This window comes from Fundulus heteroclitus, chromosome 20 (genome assembly GCF_011125445.2).
Source record: "Fundulus heteroclitus isolate FHET01 chromosome 20, MU-UCD_Fhet_4.1, whole genome shotgun sequence".
NCBI lineage: Eukaryota > Metazoa > Chordata > Actinopteri > Cyprinodontiformes > Fundulidae > Fundulus > Fundulus heteroclitus.
The window spans coordinates 36,095,193-36,114,370 of record NC_046380.1 but is presented as its reverse complement, the minus strand read 5'-3'; the positions used below and the strand labels follow the sequence as shown (position 1 = coordinate 36,114,370).

General features: G+C 43.6%; 1 protein-coding gene across 4 annotated transcripts in view; it reads left to right on the top strand.

Moving 5' to 3' along the window:
- Positions 1-19,178, top strand: part of ncoa3 (nuclear receptor coactivator 3) — a 43,921-nt gene that overhangs the window by 12,952 nt on the left and 11,791 nt on the right. For 2 of the 4 annotated variants that reach the window (XM_012858324.3, XM_021313966.2), the window contains exons 2-4: positions 14,636-14,704; positions 16,523-16,627; positions 16,783-16,946. In XM_012858324.3, coding sequence (XP_012713778.2) covers positions 16,542-16,627; positions 16,783-16,946 — 250 coding nt within the window. In that variant the 5' untranslated portion in view covers positions 14,636-14,704; positions 16,523-16,541. Of the gene's footprint in view, positions 1-8,701; positions 8,813-14,635; positions 14,705-16,522; positions 16,628-16,782; positions 16,947-19,178 lie in introns of those variants that run through there. The other 2 variants (XM_036124762.1, XM_021313985.2) reach the window with 2 other exon arrangements.

Here is a 19,178-nt window from a genome sequence, read left to right as displayed (position 1 = left end):
ATTTCCAATATTTTAATGGGGCATCTCAAATGACTTCACATTTTTACAGAGACAGGAACGGACAGGGAAAATGCAAATTACATTGGCAACAACAGCAATACTAATCATTTTGGAAGATGACGACATCCCAGGAGCTTCATTTCAACCTGCTTCAACGGAGAAACCCAGCGTAGCACAGCTGAACGTTGGTGGAAATGTAGAGGGCTCATAATGAGCGGAAAGAAAGCAGTATTAGTAGAAAGGTAGGAGAGGCTGTCCTCTGCTCTCTCACAACAGATCAAACCCGAGGAAGAAACCCGCTGAATTCACGTAGAATTGACGCTGAGAATAAGAAAAAATCTATATGTATTATTGCAGGCCTATGTTTTAATTTATTATAGTTTTATGTAATTTTATGTGTTTTTAGTTTTTAAAGCAAATATTTCTAAAACATTATATTGGAGGAGTTTTATAAACATGGCAAACTAATTGGCATAAGTTTTACAGGCATCTGTTGTGGGCATTCTTTGCAGTCTTTCTGATGCTTTTATTTTGATTTATATCGACATCATAATTGTATCGCATCAACAGAAATATATCCTGATATAAGTTTAGGCCATATCCTCCAGCCCTACAAAGGCCTTTATTTACTAACAAACTGAGCAAAATCAAAGCATAAAACACCAAACTAAAAACTCATACGCCAGCAGAACGTGATAACCTTTCATAAAAACTTTGTATGCAACTAGAGTGAGCTACTGACGTCTAAATAAAAAAAGTCAAATAACGTGGCTATCCACCCTAAAGCTACTTCTAATTACTGGTAAGCTAATAAATCTGGAGGACGCGGAGGCTGAGCATGTGCTGAAAAAATGCTAAGGTTGGCAAGGATTTGAAATCCTGGCCACTAGTTAAGACCAAATATTTCATCCTGCTGAAATATTAAGTCTACCCCTAGTTTAAGTTCTTGGGCCATTATGGGACATTTCAGTGCTTTTGCAAATAGTTGTGGATTTCTATCAACTTTGTTAAGATTCCTTGATCAGTGTGTTTTTTCACCCTCCTTATACCAGTTTTGGCTAGTTGCAGATATAAGAAATGCATTCGCAGTATTCTAGCCTTCCTGTTCTAAGCAGTCAGTTTTGTACGTATGAGGGCAGAGCAGGCATCGCTCCGTGTGTTTTTGGTTGGGTTCATATTGCGCCATCAAAGTTGTCGTCCAGTGTGGATTCAGCTCTCTGCGGACCAAGGAGTGTCTGAAATTTTCCGTACAAAATGGTGCAGTGTGATTATTGTTGTCTGCTGTTTGTCCTCTTTTGGCCATTTTTACGAGTGCTTCTACCAGTGCGTATTTACTCTGCATTGTCCTGCGCCTGTTTCCTTACAAACGGCTCGATTAAAAGGGCAGGCTCGATCACTCAGCAGATGGAACAGAGTATAGTGTCACAAAGAAAAAAAAACAAAACCAACCCACGCTTGGATTATGGAGGGTGTCTGCTTGGACACGGGCCGTACATGTATGTCTGTGTCCAGTCAGTGGGAGCAGCTCTGATTTGATGCTTAAACACATTCCCATGAGAGGCCGCAGGCTCTCTATAGAGATCTTCCAGCAACTGTCCGTACCCCTGCACCAAAGCAGGCCATGGGAGTCCTGATTTCTGCACACTTTTAATTCTGTGTAAAGGATCGTTAATGCAGTAACATGTGATGGCGGTAGCTTAAATGTAGCTGAAGACTTAAAAGTAGCTTTATGTTGCATCTAGGCACAAGCCTGGTTTGAGATCCTCTCTGTATGACAACCGCGATTAAAAATAACACTGTAGACGTAGGAAAAATGAGAACCAAAATGTTTAATATCCTGTTGCTTTCATTTACAAACTCTTTACCCTGCTGCTAAAAATAGCAGCTTATTGGATATTGCTGTTCTGGTAACGTTTCCTGTCGTTTTGGCAGTGATGCATATAGTAAAGCAAAGCTACTGTAAATTTCCGCACTTATTCTAATCATAATCAGAGTTTTAAATGAATTTGGATATCATAAAATATTAAAATTCACTTTATTTTGAAAAAAAAAAAAAACTCCGCCGGCTGCTGTCTTTAATCCATGCGAAGGGAAAAATAGACACGACAGTCCAGTGTTGCCACCTGTCGCAATATTTTGGGGACATTTCAGACCCCCACTTTTTTTTTTTTTTTAAAGCCTTTCTTGAAGCCAGCTGACTGGCAGTATGCAGATGCAGGAGGGGGAGCTTTGTGTTACTTTGTGCTGTGTACAGAAGGGCAAATCTCTGATCACCGCGATACTCCCTCTGTCGTCTTTATTAAAAGGACTTTAAACCATAGGGAGAGTGAAACGACACATGTTCACAGTCTAGAAACTGTTCATTTCTTGCCTTTTTAATGTTCTTGGTTTTGAACTTAGCAAAAAAAAATCTTGACCGTCCAGCAGAAAAACATCAGGCGTAATAGCTATTCTTCTTTTCTTTTTCTTATGGTGCTGCTCGCTGTTTCCCTTCTAACTCAATCGTGGATTCTTTTCCACCTAGGCTCTGTCAACAGATGAAACCGGCCGGTTGAAAGAAAAGAAAAGGAGTAGTAAGGGAGGAGGGAAGGGGGGGAGATGGGAGGGGCCCAAGTTGTGAAACTGGCGTCAGACCATCTTTTGAGTGAAATTCTTTGCATGGGGTCAGAGTTCAGGCGCTGCAGTGTGGCGTCGTGATTGGCTGAGGAAAGGTGAAATGAAAACCACGGTAAACTTTTGACCCCGGCGCAGCAGCACTGCAGGAACGCCCAGGCTCTGCTCTGGCGCGGTGGAACAGAGCCCGCTCTCTTCCTGTGTTTACTCCACCAATCCAACAGGGACGGAGGGGAGAACGGGAGGAAGAGAGAAAAAGGGGGAGGGGAAAGAGAAAGAAAGGCACAAGGAGAGGGGAAAACTATCACAGTGGCACAGTTAAAATGTGTACGAAACACAATCCCTTTGTCTCTGAGCTGCGCAGCCGGGGCTGTTTTCCGTTTGGGTGGCAGGCCTTTTAATTGCGGCGGCTGAAATTTGTTTGAGCCAAATTATCAGCACCTACGCAAGATTTGTTTGGATCGCTGGAGCTGCGTTTGGTTGCTGGAAGGGCTGTATGTTATCAGAGCGGGCAGCTTGGAGGCTGATCAGACCCGGGCTCCCCAGATAAAAGGCTGTTTCCCCATTGATTAATGGACTCATTTCCATAATATTAGCGCCGTGCAATCGCAGCACACACAGCATTATTTTTTTGTTTTTGTTTGGTCACTCTGCTCTACTGTAGGTGAGGGCGATCACATCCCCATACATCTGAACGTGTCGGGCTTGAGTAGAAGGATTATCGGGGATTTGGCTTTACAATGGTGTGGCTGAGTTAGCTGCATTTACCTGCAATCTTGTTTACTCCTTTCTGCTCTCTTTTCTGTTCTTTGTTGGTCCTAATGATGGAAAGTTGGCAGTGCACATGTGGCATACACACACACACACACACACACACACACACTGAAGAATCTGCAATGTCTTTGATTTCACCTTCATTTTATTTTCCCTAGATTTTCTACACCTTGCAGTTTGTGGGAGGAAAAAACAGTGAAATGCAAAGCAGGCTGTCAAAGCCCCTGTGTGTGTTCAGCAAGGTGGGGAATGCTTTTTTTTTTTTTTTCTGAGGAAAAAGCATCTTATGAAGACACTCTCCTTGGTTTAAAGGATACCCCGTCACGCCTCGTTTATCTAGAATTCACCAACAAATTTCCTGGTATTGATATTTTTGATCGTTTTTTTTGTTTCCTGCTTGTAGCTTAAGCTTGTTTTTCTAGTTTTTTATTTCTGTTTTCATTCTCAGTACACTTTTGTTTAGCTGGGTGGCCATTCCCTCTACCTAGCCACCTTCATCCTATATTTGCGTCACATGCTTAGTTTTGAAAGGTGTGCTTTATTCTCGCATGCTATAACCAGTGTCCGAAATTAACTTCCTGATTCACCGGCCAAGTTGGCCTGTAGATGTAAAAATCAACCGGCCGAGCATATTTCTTACCAGCCAAAATATTAATTCTGACTGACTCCTGCTAAATATCTCCACATAATCCCGCTACATAATCAGCCTGAGCTAAACGCTAGTTGTTAGCAAACGGACATGACGTAGTTGCTGTAGTTCTCGTGTCACATGTGTGTTTGTGTAGGTCTGCGTTTGTTGCCATACGAGCTGAAAGAAGCACCCACCCATATGATGACTGAAAAACACGACTTATTTGGTGCAAACTTTTACTCGCCATGTGGCAGCTAGCTCTCTGAATTTACTCGCCAAACGGAAAATGTACTCACATTTGGCGTCTGGTGTCCATCTTATACTTCTCTATATGTCACTCAGTCTATTCTTCCGGACATTTTTTTTTTTTTACTCAAGCAAAATGTAAACATCACAGAAGTGTTTGTTTTTAAAAAACGGTCTTCATTTTGTGTTAATTCACAACACTGACCTGAGTTTTAATGTATTATGCAAAGTGTGTAGAAAGAGAGATGGTGTTTTTTCTCTGGCATACTATAAGTAAATGAAAGCCTAAACATGTCTATTTCATTGCTGTCAGGGTTTCCCCCACCGTATATAAGCCTGGCGGGCCGCCACGCTTTACTCGACCCCCACCCCAGGCTAAGTTTAAAATAAGCTAACGCTAGCTGTTATTAGCATGACGCACACTACAGTACCCGGTTAATGGGCTGCTACCCCTCCTTCGAGCTGCATCACCAACATTCCTCATCTTTTCAACCACCCCCTTATCGCACCTCCCGCAACACAACACCTACCTAGGTTTTTGGTGAAAAACTGTTTCTATTGCCTGAGAAACATTGTTAAGTTAAGGCCGATTCTCTCGAACTGTGATCTTGAGCTCCTGATTTATGCCTTCTTTCTTCTCGCTTGGACGACTGTAGTTCTCTTTTTACTTGTTTTAAGAAAGCTGGTCTAAATCGTCTTCATCTGGTCAAAAATGCTGGTGCAAGGCTTTTAACAAGATCTTGCAGAAGGACTCACATTACCCCTATTCTATCCACTTTGCGAATAGAATAGATTTCAAAATTTTAGTCCTGACTTAGAGCCTTGCATGGTTGGGCTCCTAAATATGTCACCAGCCAGTTGCGTTCTTACACCTCTGGCTGCACCCTTCGGTCCTCAGGTCAGAACCTTCTCATGGTTCCAAAGACCCGCTTTAAAACCAGAGGAGACCTCTTTTCTCAAGCTACTGCTTCAAGGTTGTGGAATGACCTTCCTCTGTCCCTTTGTGTTGCTGACTCTGACTCCTTCAAAAAGCAGCTGAAGACTTTAATAACTAGGCAAACTTTTGGCTGATTATGTTTTGTTCTTAAGTTGCACTTTGGGATATTGTATTTTATCTTATCTATTAAGAGGGTTGCATTTTCTTCGGCCTGTTCTCCACAGACTTAAACTTCCAGCAACAGCTCATTATTTTGGTTAGCTGTGCGGCTGCAGAGAAGAGACAGGAGTGTCGGAAAGAAGCGCACAGATGTGAACGGGTCAATTTTTGAGGTGTCATGATATCCACATCTCACGATACGATATTATCACGATATGAACCTCACAATACGATATTTCTTAAGATATTAGGGGGACGCTCACGACAGTGTAGGTAGGCTAACAATAACAAATGCATTTACTGTCATTGAAGGTTTCTATTTAAAACCTTTGCTAAAGTGTAAAATTCAAGTTACAACTCGACATGTATTTATGGAGAGAAAGCAACCCTGGTACTATATCAACCTATGAACAATTAAACTTTACCCGGGCTATTAAAAAAAAAAAGCCTAGTTATTAGTAGTCAATGAATAAAAATACCTTTGCACCTCCAAACAGCAACCAAATTAGAAAGTACACAATAGTAAAGCAAGCTTATTCTAACCGTACTAGGTCAGTTTCAAATTGTATTTAGAAAGATTAACATGTCAACATTAGAAGGGAGAAGGGCAGATCTTTGAGGAGTTACAATGTCCCCTGTTGTGGAAAATACCCTTTCACTGGGTACTGAGGTAGCTGGTATGAAATGATCCATCTTTGCTGAGGATGACAGCAGCGGGTATTTCTCTGCATTGCTTTTCCACCACAGTCAGATAGTGAGATTGTGGTTTCCTTACGATACAAGTCCAGCTCTGCTTCAATCCCTACTCTGACTTGTGTGTCACCTTGGGCTAAAGGAACCACCAAGGACTTCCTAAAGAGCACGTCTCTCTGACGGAGGGGAGTCCTCCCTTTTGCAGTCCAGATGTGCATTTGTAGGATGGGGGAAGCGTGGAGGTGGCTCTTCATCTGGATTTCTCTGAAAATAAATAAATAAAATCAATGTTTTGTTTTTATAACTAGCAAATACTACATTGAGCTACATTGAAAAGAAATACCTGCTGTTGCGATGCTTTCAGCTTTAATCTTGCATAAACGTCCTCCCTGGCAAAGCTGCTCAGGTGATGCAAGTTCCGAAACCGGGGATCCAAGGTACTGCTCTCCTGCTAGAACCTCTCATCTTCTCCTTGATATCTGTCTGCCAAGTCTTTCAGTATTGTTGCCTTTATCGGGGAGATAGTGCTGGAGTCTTGAGCGTCAGGCACCATGCTTTCTTGTATCAGCGGCTGGAGGGGTGAAATTAGGCATATTGTAGAGGAAACCCCCTATATGCAATTGATCGAAGCGCACCAGCACGGCAAAATAAAAGCCGCCACACCTTTTTAGAATGAACTTTTTAAATCCATAAACTGACACCTCAAGTCAGTTTCTAGATTATTCAAATCTGTACCTTTTTGAATAATTAATTTTCTACTATGAATTATTTAGCCTGGTGGCGCTCCAGGCTTATATATACTACAGTGGGGGAAACCCTGAATATGGGTTTCAAGTTGTTTACCATTGACTAAACTGCATTCAAACTTTTCTTTAACAGAGGTATCCCTACCAGGGTTTCCCCCACCGTATTATAAGCCGGGCAGGCCGCTTAGCTTTACTGACAAAAAGCCAGGCTAAGCGCTGTTTACTTGAAATGCTCAATGTTTGACAGCAACATAATACATTCAGTAAAGTTCCTGTCTGGGATAAAACCTCCATAAGCTAACGAGCTAGCTGTTATTAGCTTCGGCTGCACCCCTCCGCCCTCCTTCCGCCGTAACTACCGCCAGGATTAATCAATTTTCTGGGGGAATCCCTGCCTACATTGTGAAAAAATTTTTTTGGTGGCAAACAAAATGTAGCTTTGTCTGCATTTTAGTTTCCTTGTTGGTCTGCTTTTATTAAATGAGGTTAATGTGTTACAACAGATGTTGATGTGACAAGTTGAAAATTGCAATCCAAAAATAGAAACCAAATGTCTAGCAATTAAGCATCTTTCTACCTTTAGCATGTCATTTCATTTTGCTTACAGTGATAATGCATAATGTTTTGTTTTTTTTCATGAAAAAGCCATTTGTCCATGTTCACTGTAGCTAAATGGTTTATGGAGCACCAACTTATAAGCGGCTCACCTGGAAATTCAACTGTAAGCAGAGTTGGTGGTGAAGCTGACGCCATCCTTGATGCGGTTTACAAAGGCTTCTAAAGCCTTCAGAAAAACATCAAACTGTATTTAATTAATTTTGCGAGGAGACCAACTAGACCCTCTAACAAAGCAACAATGGTGGGATTTCTGTGATGGTGATTAAATGCAGGATGAGCTGGTGAGCTCAGGCTTTATGGAGCCAGTGAGGTTATTTTCAGAGCGTACAGTGAGCATATTGGCAGGAAAGCAGCTACTTGGCTGACTTGACCACAAACTTTGAATACAGAGTAGCTGTGAGGTGCAGTGGCAGCATGGCACGCAGACGAGGCAGAAAGTGATCCGCTGCTGCGGCAGGTACTGCTCCTGCTAGGAGCATGCTAGCTAGCAGCTACCTGTTTATCATTCTGGGAAGGCGACGGAACTGATGCCAAAACCCTGTCGCTATAAGTGATACATTGTTTTGTTTTTTTTACCTAATGTGTCTAATAAGGTATTTGATATTCAACACATTGAAAACATTGAACCCACCTGTTTACCTGTGATTAAAAAATCTAACTTGAGTCATTTAGAAATACCCCACCTGTAATAAATAGGCCGTGAAATAAAAGCGCTCAAATGTGATCCACGTGTGTTTGTGTCCCGTTCTGACTCGCCAACAACCTTCAGATGTACATTTTTGTCTGTTTTATTTATTAATACAGTGGCAGGGTTTTCCCCCTAGTTTCTGCAGAAAGTCTTCTCTGCTCCAATAGAAAGCTGCTATAATCTTGATCTACAGCTCATTTCTAGAAAAATAACTGACTGGGTTCATGCAATTACAAAATTGTTGAGTGAGCTCTCCTCTCACATCTACAGAGTTTCTTTGCCGAGGCAGTAGGACGCTAACGCTAGCTCGTCTCCTTTTGGCATTTCCAGGACTCTGGTAGTTCAGCAGGTGATTTCCTGGCGTGAAGGTGAGTTGAAGGCGATCCATGAACGTGTACTAGCAAACTAAGTAAACTTTATCAAATAAAGATTATAAAGTAGCTGTAAGGACAGTGAAGTAGTTATGCTGTGCTAACGATCTCCTAACTAGGCTCTAGGACATAGAGGAGGTATTTAAAGCCTTCTACTCAGTAACACTATGAGACTGGATACCTTTACCAATAAAGAAAGCAGTGGCATATGTAATTGTCTTTGATCGTACTTTGCTTATAGCTTTAAAGCTACTCCCCAGACACGAGTTTGATCCTGAGTTGGGTGTAGCGGGGGCACCGGCAGACCTCCACATTCACACCAGGTCCATGTCTCACGTGTGTATTTTTTTTTTTTTTTTTGACCCGTTCTTGCTGTTGTTTGTGTCACGTGCCCTAGCAATGCTCTAACCTGCTTTTGCAGCAGTTCTCGTCTGCTTTCTAGCAACCAGTATACATCACAAGAGGGAAAACCCCACAAGCGCAAACAGTTGGGTGGATCGTGTCTCTAAAAATAAGTTAAAATAAGTTAAAATGCTTTGCATAACTTATTTTAAGGGGATGAAATTGTACAGATGCAAGGGCAGGAAAACCAATGCGATTCAGTTTTATCTGCCAAACTGTCCCATCACGGCTACTTGCGTCTTGCTAACGTCTTGTATGTTAAGCTTAACAAATCGGTTAACTAATCATCCCTAGTGGACACCTAGTCGGCATCCCAGAGAATGCCGAGAATAGGAGAAGCTGAATGGGGCAAAATCATTTTACCGTACCGATGATGAAGACTGTCCATCCATATATCTTACAAACACAACTATGTGAGCAACTGAAGGTACAACCCATTCAAAGTGGCTGTTCACTTTGTTTGTTGACTTTGAAATTAATTAAAACAGCAGACTTAATAAAACAGCAGGGCTTCCTTTAAAACTTGTCTGGGGTACAGGTAGTCACATAAGATTCAATAGGAACTCTTTATTTTCATCTTGCCCATTTCTCAGCAAATCCCTCTGTTCAAAAAAAGATGTACGGTAAATGGTTCCCTAAATATAACATTTGACATCTAACTAGAATCTGTTTATTTTAAACTTGCCATGCTCATTAATCTGGTTGTTGATACCTCTGCAAAAATGTATCATCTCCGATCTTTTGGTTTTATTCAGCTCTAAGTGTAGAAAACTCAATAATTCTTGAAGGTTGAAGCACATTCTTCTTCAGTTTAGACACCTTGTTATGGTCTGATATATAGGTCCTTATTTACAGACGATAAACCGGCAAATAGAGGTAGCAAAACGCCGAGTCGACCAATGGAAAGTGTCTGTGACCTCCTAAGACATTTACAGTCACATTTAAATTCAACAGAACATGGACACAAAGTAAAACGTGGCTGTCGGAGGCGTGGGGTTTGTGGTGGCCCTTTTGTTCAGTGTCTACGTGCTTTTATGGTCCACAGAAGGTGGAGAAGCTCTTTGAAGAGAGAAGGAAGTCATTCCTTTCTTTAGTTGGCTTTTTGCACTTGATCTCTCAGAGTAAGCGTCTTTTTGTTACTTTATTACCTTGTCTGGGTTCTCTTTGTGTTTGGTTGTAGTAAATACATGACGCGAAAGTATCAAAGTAGGCCATATATCCTGTGGTTTATTACTGGCAGCAAATATGCTTTTTTTTTTTTTTTTCCCCTACAGAGAACATGCTTAAGCCGCCTGTTGATTTTCGAGGCAGTACAGTTGTATACGTGTTCCCCAGTTTGCGTGATCTTTGTTTTGGGTGGGCCAGTGTTTATTGTTAGGCCTGCCACTCTTGGTCCGGGGGAGCTCAGATTGCAGGCTTTATTTAAGGCTCTTCAGGAATGTCCTCCTTTCTATTCTCGTCCTGGCTGACTCAAACTGTTGCTGCTCTGGCCTTTGGCCAAATGATTCAAAATCATCTTAGAGGTATTGTTACCAAATGCTCTAAGTGCATGTGCGGAAATCTTTCTCATCATTGTTGAGTTGAAACAAATCTCATTGCTACATAGTGGGTTCAGAGATCTTTAGCCGTGATTTGTTTTAGTGTGTTTAGCTCCTGGTCAAGAAGGCGTTTGTCGATCTGGGCCAAAATGCTGTTGAGTTGATACATTAATCAAAATCAGATACACGATAGTCTGCAGTGACTCCCATCCAGCAGGTCTCAGAGCATGAAGCCCCAACGCTATCATCAGTACTGGGCGATCTGAAATGTCTCCACTGTCGGATCTCTGGAGGACAATCTTGTTTAAGCCTAATTGTACGTGCAGTTTTGATCCCCCCACAAATTTAAACAAAACAAGTACTGGTCCAGTGGAAAGAGAAATTGCAGAAAAGAGAACATACAAAAGCGGGATCAATTGGGTAGATTTTTTTTTTTAATAGCAAAACCTAGAAAGTGTACAGCAGCAGTTACTTGACAGGGTACCAATCTGCTACCGTCTAAGTTTACATTCTAGTGTGACACGGCGCAGCTCGCATGCATCAGTTTTTACTGACACGGATTAGACTGAGGTGATGGAAAAACCAGTCGGTAGCAGGCTAATTAAATGTCAAGTTCTCGCTATAATTCCTCCGTGGCGTTTCAGGCTCCATAAATGCCAGGTTTTATCTTTGGCGTTTGATTGAACTTTTAGTTTAGCCGACCATTACCGATGTCCTGTTGTTTTTGCAATCTGATCAATTTCAATGTTGACTAGTTCTGATTTTCCCAAGGACTGTAACACAAGAGAAAAACGAGTGTTGCCGGTTCATTATTTGACCTGCCAGTCAGCAGTCAGCTGATTATGCGAGAATTGGTGTGGTGCACCTCTGCCTGTTACTGATGTTGGTGAACATGGCTGGTGCTGCAGGTTTTATTGGTATGCGCTTGTCAATGGCCTCTTGATGAGTCACCCTACAGTGGCATTGCTGATGGAAATGTTCCTGCCCAGAAGGCTACTGCTGCTTCTTCTAAGGGGGGGAAAAGCATGCTATAACCTACAAGTAGCTGCATTTCATGCAGCGAGCAGGCAATAAAGTACATTAATGCGGTTGCAGAAAATATTCAGAAGCTTCTCTGCAACCAGGTGTACCGTGTTGTGATTTGATACGCAAACTTAAACTGCATTGTTCTTTTTGGGTTTTATTCTTTAAACGGCCAACTGTAATGAACACAGATTTCTGAACAGAAAAGCAGAACGGTGGACTTGTTGACATAACATGATGTTCTGTAATAAAATGAGACCCATCGGTGAAATCTTTATGAAGTTGCAAGCTATTTCAATATGGCTGCTTCAGTTTGCCCATTAAGGTGGTTTTCTTGATTAGTCTTCAGCTCGGCGCAGTGTCGCCTTTCTCTGCCCCTCCCCCTACCTGTCTCCCCCCTCCTCCTCCCCCCTCTCTCTTTTTCTTCTAATTCTACTCAGTCTGCTCGACTCCTCCTCCACCTCCTGCGCTGCATAATCACATGGTGCTTAAACCTCCTGGTCTGAATTATACTTCACTTCCAGAGCCTCCTAATGCACGTATCCCTGCCAGTACACCAAAATAACACCGCGGTGATCAAAGACGCAACAATATTCAAACTGAATGTTTGGAAGGTGTTAACAAGACCCAAATAGTCTTTGGACAGTTGATAGGAAGGAAAGGAAAGGGGGGGGGGTGCTTTTCTGTGTCCATTTAAATTATTCAACGGCAGCATTAGCTCAGTTGCAGCCCTGTGTTTTGGACTGATGTGATCAGTGGTCTGTGGTTGGGGAGGGGGGGGATCACTCTTAGGCGCACACAAACACACTGAGGGTGGAAGCAGATTGTAATTCACACTCCATCTGGCTAGGACGGCTGTGAGGCGGAATATTGAGGCTAAAACCAAATGGTTATGTCAGGAGGATTTTTCCTCTTTTTGGGTTCTGTAATTCATATTTAACAGGTTCTTCATGGCAAAATGTTCATTTTTCAACTGGTATTAAAGTGACACTGGAAGTTCGCGATGAATAGAACGATCTAGATTAGTTAAGGGTATGAAAATGCCGAAGCAAAGTGAAGATGCAAGGTTTGGAATTTTGGTGTCCAGTTTCCTGATCTCTGGTTTTTATGAAAGCTTTGACCCGCTGATGCCGATCTTAGCAAATTTGCTTTTTAACAACTGGAAGTTAAGAATAGAATAGAATGTCATTCCTTGTGTACGCTATGATTAATTATTAATATTTGGAGCAGCTAGGATGTCAAAGAGCAGTCTCTGTTAAACAGAGTTTTACATTTGAAAAAAAAAAAGCAAAAGAGAAAAAAAAATCATAAAAGTGCAACTGACCCCGACCCTAGCCATATTTAGAAAAAATTCCACCAAAGTGGGCGGTGCCAAGAGACACCGAGGGGCACGGCCGAGTGTGAGGATGGGCATAGGTGGTGGTCAGGACAAGGGAAAGTCACAATTTCATTTGACCAATTGAAACATGAAGTGACTGCGGTGACACTGGTTTTGTTACGGATCGGTCTTTTGAGGTGGAGGATTTTTCACCCCCCTCGTCACCGGAGGGTTAAGGGAGGTTTTGTGGAGCCCATTGAACCTGAGCGTACATGTGAACAGCTGCCACTCAGGGCCTAGCCACTCCCTGGCCAAAAATGCCGCCGTCAGAGCAACATGGCGGAGAGCACCCCCAGCAGATCAAAATGTTCTCTTGCTAACAGCATTATAAAGTTACTTACTCCTTCACTAGAAATGTTCCTCCGAAAGGTGACGCTGTCTTGCTGTGAATTTATCCTTTGCAAATATGTGCTTAGGAGGCAATGCACGACGAGGGAAAGAAAGGGCAGAGTGGCAGCTGGAGTGGAGGTAAAGGCGTGGCTTGTCACGCATCTTGTTTTGGTCTACAGACGGTGCTACAGCACCACCTAGTGGTGAAATATCGCTTCTTGCTCCTTTAAAGTTGACGTTTTAAACTAGTTTAGCTTCCCATATTAGCAACTTCTGTACTTAGCAGCACTGGCATTGCAAAAAAAAAATATCTGTGTGTATTCTAGAGAATATAGATCTTTACCTTAACATCAGGATATTGCTTAGCAGGTTGTTATCTCAAAAGGATAAAACAGAGCAAGGTTACTCTGTATCTGCCTTCCTGTTTTCTTCTCTGAGTCTTGATCTCTTATTGTTTCTCAGGCTGAATGAACCACAGGCATGTCTCAGCATAGATTAGTAAACACAGTTTCGTTTTGAGTGGATTTTTACGTCTGCATACAGACGGTACACAATAAACACCTCACCAGCCCATTTCTCTGTGCATCTCTAACTGTGTGGCAGCAGTTTGGGAAGCCCGTTGTATCCCAACGCTAAACTATCTAAGACTTTCAGCTTTAAAGTTCTCGTAATATCGATTTTAGACCTACTGTCGTTGGTTGTATTAGGTTTCAGTGTTTTTTTTGTTTTTTTACATATACAAAAAAGGCACAGAAACTCTAATCATGATCTATTATCATGTTGCATTTACCAAGCTTTGAATTACCCTCATCAGCCAATAGTGATCACGGTGCCTTGTGAAAGTATTCAAACTACTTTTGTTACGTTGCAACCACAAACCTCAGTTCGTTTCACTGCAGTTTTGGGTGATAGACTTACACAAACGCACACATCATTCACAACTAGAAGGAAAACAATCTTGGATTTCCTAAACGTTTTACAAATAAAATCTAAAGTGTGGGGGGCATTTCTCTTCGGCCTCACTTTGACACCCGTATGCAAGGATCTCTTCAATCAGTTGCCTTTTAGAGTCCACCTCTTTATAGGATTTAGTCTCTCTGAAGAATACCAAAAGCATATAGATGCACTAAAGCTCTTGGGTTTCAAAAATACGTTTTCAGGCCGCTCTCCTTCAGCTGGGAGTACCGGTTAGGAATGGCAGGGCAGCAGACTGATAAAGAGAATATGTAAATGGGGTGGATGGGTGGCTGCATTTCCAGGAAAGGGAAGTGATGACGCTGTGGAACACACTGAGGGGAGAACGCAAACAGGATGCTATCTGCTGCGACTTCCTGTGCAATTTTAGAAATGAATGCTTTCCCATGAATCTCTGGATGGATAAATATATGAGGAGCTATTGCCCTCTTGGTAGGACGTTGACGTGTCGAGGCAGCTAGGCCTTCACAGAGCACCACAGTTCATGACCCTAATTTGTTCTTCTGTTCTCAGGAGATGTTGAGACACTGAGACGGGATGCCGGCCTTGGATGGAGTTTGACTGGGCCGTACACTGCCTAAGGTGAGCCTGTGGTAACCACCGGACCCAAAAATAAATAAATGAACGAAAGACAATCACACTCACACCGATAACTGTCCATTAGCGTTTCGGGCCGTTTTGATCTGGGCTGTTGCCGCCGGTCGGCTGCAGCAGCTCCATGTTTACCTGATGCTCGTCACGGAGCAGGTTTTATGTTGCCGGGTGAAGTGAAGCTGATTCAGCTGCCATCTTGTCCCGGCTGTTGAAACCCAGCAGAGGTTTTGGTGGACTGAACCTTAAGTCTCCTTTATTGCAGCTTCCTCCGCACATTGGTCACAAACTTCTAAACTAGAGCTTGTGACTGCGCTTGTGACAGTTTTATAAACTTGTCCTTTTTTTATTTTATTTAATTTTTTATGTTTTTTTAGGTTGGCTTCATATTAGTGCCCCTGTAATAAATGCTCCCTCTGAAACGCCGCAGCGGGCCACGGCTCTGCTGCACGTCCGTCTCAGAATGTGTGGGCCCGACTGAGGGCTGATGTCATCTCTTTCTGCTGCTGCAGAGGTGAAACCAGGAAGGGAGAAAGGGGGAAAACGCAGGGCAGCGAGAGTCCCAGACGAAAACGCGACAAACGCATTTAGAGGAGGGGTGCTGAAAGACGGACGAGAGGCGCAGCGTGAGACGCAGATTTACGACGCCGAGCGCATGTCTGAGACCCGGCGCCCTTGGTGTAGTCGTTGCATTTGCCGCGCTGCGAGGTCGGCTCGGCTACATGTCCTAGCCTGCAAACGCAGAGCAGCCGTTGCATAATAGTCCCGATCCGTTCTACAGTATTCCTCTCTGGAATGAGCTCACTCTGAAAGCGCTCGCTGCACGCACTGCAGGCAGCAGTTTGTACGTTTTTTTTAGTTGAACGATCTGCTCGCAAAGGGTCACGTAAGAGCCCCCGTCCGCTGTTCTGGGCGGGAATGGGAAAGTGCAGTGACCGTAGAAGCTGGCTACAGGGTTTTCCTCTAATGTGAACTCTGTGGGGTCAGACGCAGGGCAACGCGAGAGCAAGAAAACAAGGGCAGGGTCCGAAAGCTCCGAACGTCTACAGTCAGAGGAAAAAAAAAAAAGAAAAAAAAGGAGGGAGGGGTTGCCTGAGGATGCTACGGGTGAAGTGGAAGTTCAGATTATTGGGGATAAATCGAAACACCCTCGTGTGCAGACTGCAGGGACGTTTTCTCGTTAGTTACCGGAGCTTTGTCTGGATAGTTTCAAGGCTCCACATGTCGTGCGTCGCTGCGGCTCAGGAAGTTGGACAAAGAGGCTGGCTTGTGAATATGCGTCTTGGTGGGGCAGCGACTGCTGCTGCTCTGTCCCATATTATTTTTTTTTTCCCTTTTCCCCCCTCAAAGATTGTACGGCGACGTGCCTGAGCATGCGACTGTACTGAATACGGTTTGTATAAGCAGCGCGCACGTACGTGTGCTGCCGCTGCTAGCAGAGGGGTAGCGTTGTGACGGGCAGGCTGGCTGAACGCAGGATGACCCATCTCTCCCGAGGCTTCAAATCACTACATCATCATCAGTCCCTCCGCGCAGTGGAACAGATGAGATTTCACTGCCATCAAACATGGAGCACAGAGTAAGGGGGCTGCTTCACTAAATGGATAGCCTGTCCTCATAAGACTTTAGAAACGCGCAATCTAGCGTTCCCATGGAAGTCTGTCGATTGGCAGCCGATATATTCTCAAATAAACATGACAGCTGAGTCGTCTTATCTGTGGTGGGGTTAGACTCTATCACGCATTCAAATGAGCGTGTTGGCACCCTTTGTTTCTGTCGGTCATGCTGCGCGCTCTGTGTGGTTTTCAGGTCCTGATATGTGCTGAAGATGAGCGGCATAGGAGACAACCCGCTGGAGCCGCTGTGCTCCGATCGCAAACGTAAACTGTCCAGCTGTGACACGCCGGGCCTAGGGTGAGTGCCCGACTACACCTCCTCTTCCTTTCTGCGTCCCGCACCAAGGCCCCCCGGCCTCAAACGGGGCCCACGTACGGGCAGGGGGGCGCGCGCGCGCGTGTGGAGGTAAGGTCGTCATGGCAACCCGTCTAATCCCTCCCTCGGCTCCCCAGCAGGTGTGACAAGCGTCGGAGGGAGCAGGAGAGCAAGTACATCGAAGAGCTGGCGGAGCTCATCTCTGCCAACCTCTCCAACATCGACAGCTTCAACGTCAAGCCTGACAAGTGTGCCATACTCAAGGAGACCGTGAGGCAGATCAGGCAAATAAAAGAGCAAGGTAACGCCCCCCCGTTTGGTTACCTGGGTGCACCCGCATGAAAAAAACCCATGAAAAAAGTATAATGTTTAGTTTCCCTCATTTTTGCTTTTATTTGGTATCATTTGAAAGGAAGCAAGTTTATTTCTAAGTCCCCTTTCATAGGTCACGATGCTTCACAATAAAATATGAAAAGAAATTGCCGATTGCAAGTAAAATCTAATCAAATATTAACTGAAATAAAATTTTAAAAAAAGTCCCGAAATCTTGCTGCTGTTTAAAGGAATCAAAACTGCCAATAGAAGGTAAAGACCAGCAAGGTGTGTTGTGCAGGTGATCTCCGCTGGCTTAAAATCACGCGAGGAATTTAATAGCAGTCTATAGCGAGTGGCCCAGAGGGAGCGGGTTGATGTGTGAACAGTGGATAAAGTTAGGTTTTAAGGACAGATGACACGGGCGACGAAGTGCTGTGCTTGGTCGACGTCCAGGCTATTTCATGGCAGCGTCCAGTTGGCCCGTTTGCTTCGCCTGGAGTAAATGAACACCCGTAATTGAAACCAGTCCTCGGTGGTCATGGCTCAAGGCTGTTGTCGGCGGCAGCGTGGTAGTGCCAAACTGTGTCTATTTCTTTAAAGCCCCTCACACCAGAGATGTAGAAATAACAGGGAGGATTTCACCCTGATGTCATTTTCTAATTGTTTTTATTTTAGAATGTAGAAATGCCCTTTTGTGGCCCTTTTTTCTCTTTAATGTGAAGCTTCCACCTGCCAATTAAAAAAAAAATAGATTATGAGAAGATATAAGAGCAGCATTCAAAATATTTTCTATCCTCCCAGCCATGGGCGGTCATTATTTGTTTTGGGGACAGAGGCCATGTCACATTATTGTGTGAGGGATTAGTCACCGTAAAACAGGCCGATAATCGTATAAAATTAAAATAAAATTGAGGAAAAAACAGCAAACTGAAAGCTCAGAAGGATTGGGGGGGCTTTGCAGTACTCCATATAGCCTTGCAGTTATCTGCTGAAACTTTCACTCTCTCTCTCACAGCCTGAATGAACACGTCTCAACATTTCTTGGAAAATGTTTTTTTATTTTAGTTTCTTACATCTTTGTGCTTCCTCTTTAGTTTTACCCTCTCAGATACTTAATACAGAAACTAGCCAACATCTATATGTATGCTATATGCCTGTGCAGATTCTCAGTCATCCGGGTTATGGCAACTACAGCAGTCTGGGTTTTGTTTCTGAGTTTTAGAATCCTTCCCAGGAGTCTCTGTCAATCCTGGAGGCTTGTAGTTGAGCAACCTGCAGTTTGGTGGCTGCCGTGCATCCTGGTCGCACTTAGTATGGTGCATTCACATATCCAGAAAGAAAAAAAAAATCACATTGAGTTTTCTATCGACCCGTCGCCCTTCAAGGGGAATCAAGTTAAATATCCGGTCACCAGCCAATTTCTTGGTGCATCTCTGTTTAGCACAGGCTAAATGAGACCCTCACGGTACGATAACGTTCAGTAAAAACACTTCAGCTGCACTGAATAATTATCTTTGTCTGTCTTGGCAAAGCTTATCCCCTTTCAACCAGCTGTCCGGCAGTGTGCAGTGAGGGGACGGCTGGGCTGTTACTCTGTCCTGCATACAGCCAGATGAAGCCTCATTAACAGGGCTTTAAACCGTAGGGACAGTATGAATTTGGAAATGTGTGTGATGTAGAAACCATACCTGTTACAAACAGCCACAGAGCCATGCTGGGTCTCTTTGTCTGAACTGATTCAGTTGTTACAGAAAGGCCGATATTTTCTTTTACCTGTTTTAGCCAGACTAGGATCCAATGGGTGGAGATGAGCGGGTACGGAGAAAGGAGAACAGGGTCAGTTGATGGGGCAGCCAGGTTGCCGTAGTTGCCTCATAAAGACGGACGGCATTTGTCCCTCGTGTTGTTGTTGTCTCTTTAACCCACCTGTGTGCACTTCCCAGCTCTGCTCACTTTGTGTGTGTTTTTTTTTTTTTTTGGTTTTGCCAGTCACAGCCGGCTTTCTTTACTGGGACATTCGTATTTAAAAAGAAGCTGGTTGAAATGCAGCGCTGTTCGGTGTTGCACCTTGTGTAGAGTCTTGCTCTACAGATGACCCTGCCATATAGATGGCTATCTATTTAAGACTCAGACATGTGGTGGTTTTAAAAATAGAAAGGCATGCAGGCCAGTCCTGCACAGGGGCTGTGCTTCCATCTGGTGGCCACTTTTGGTATTT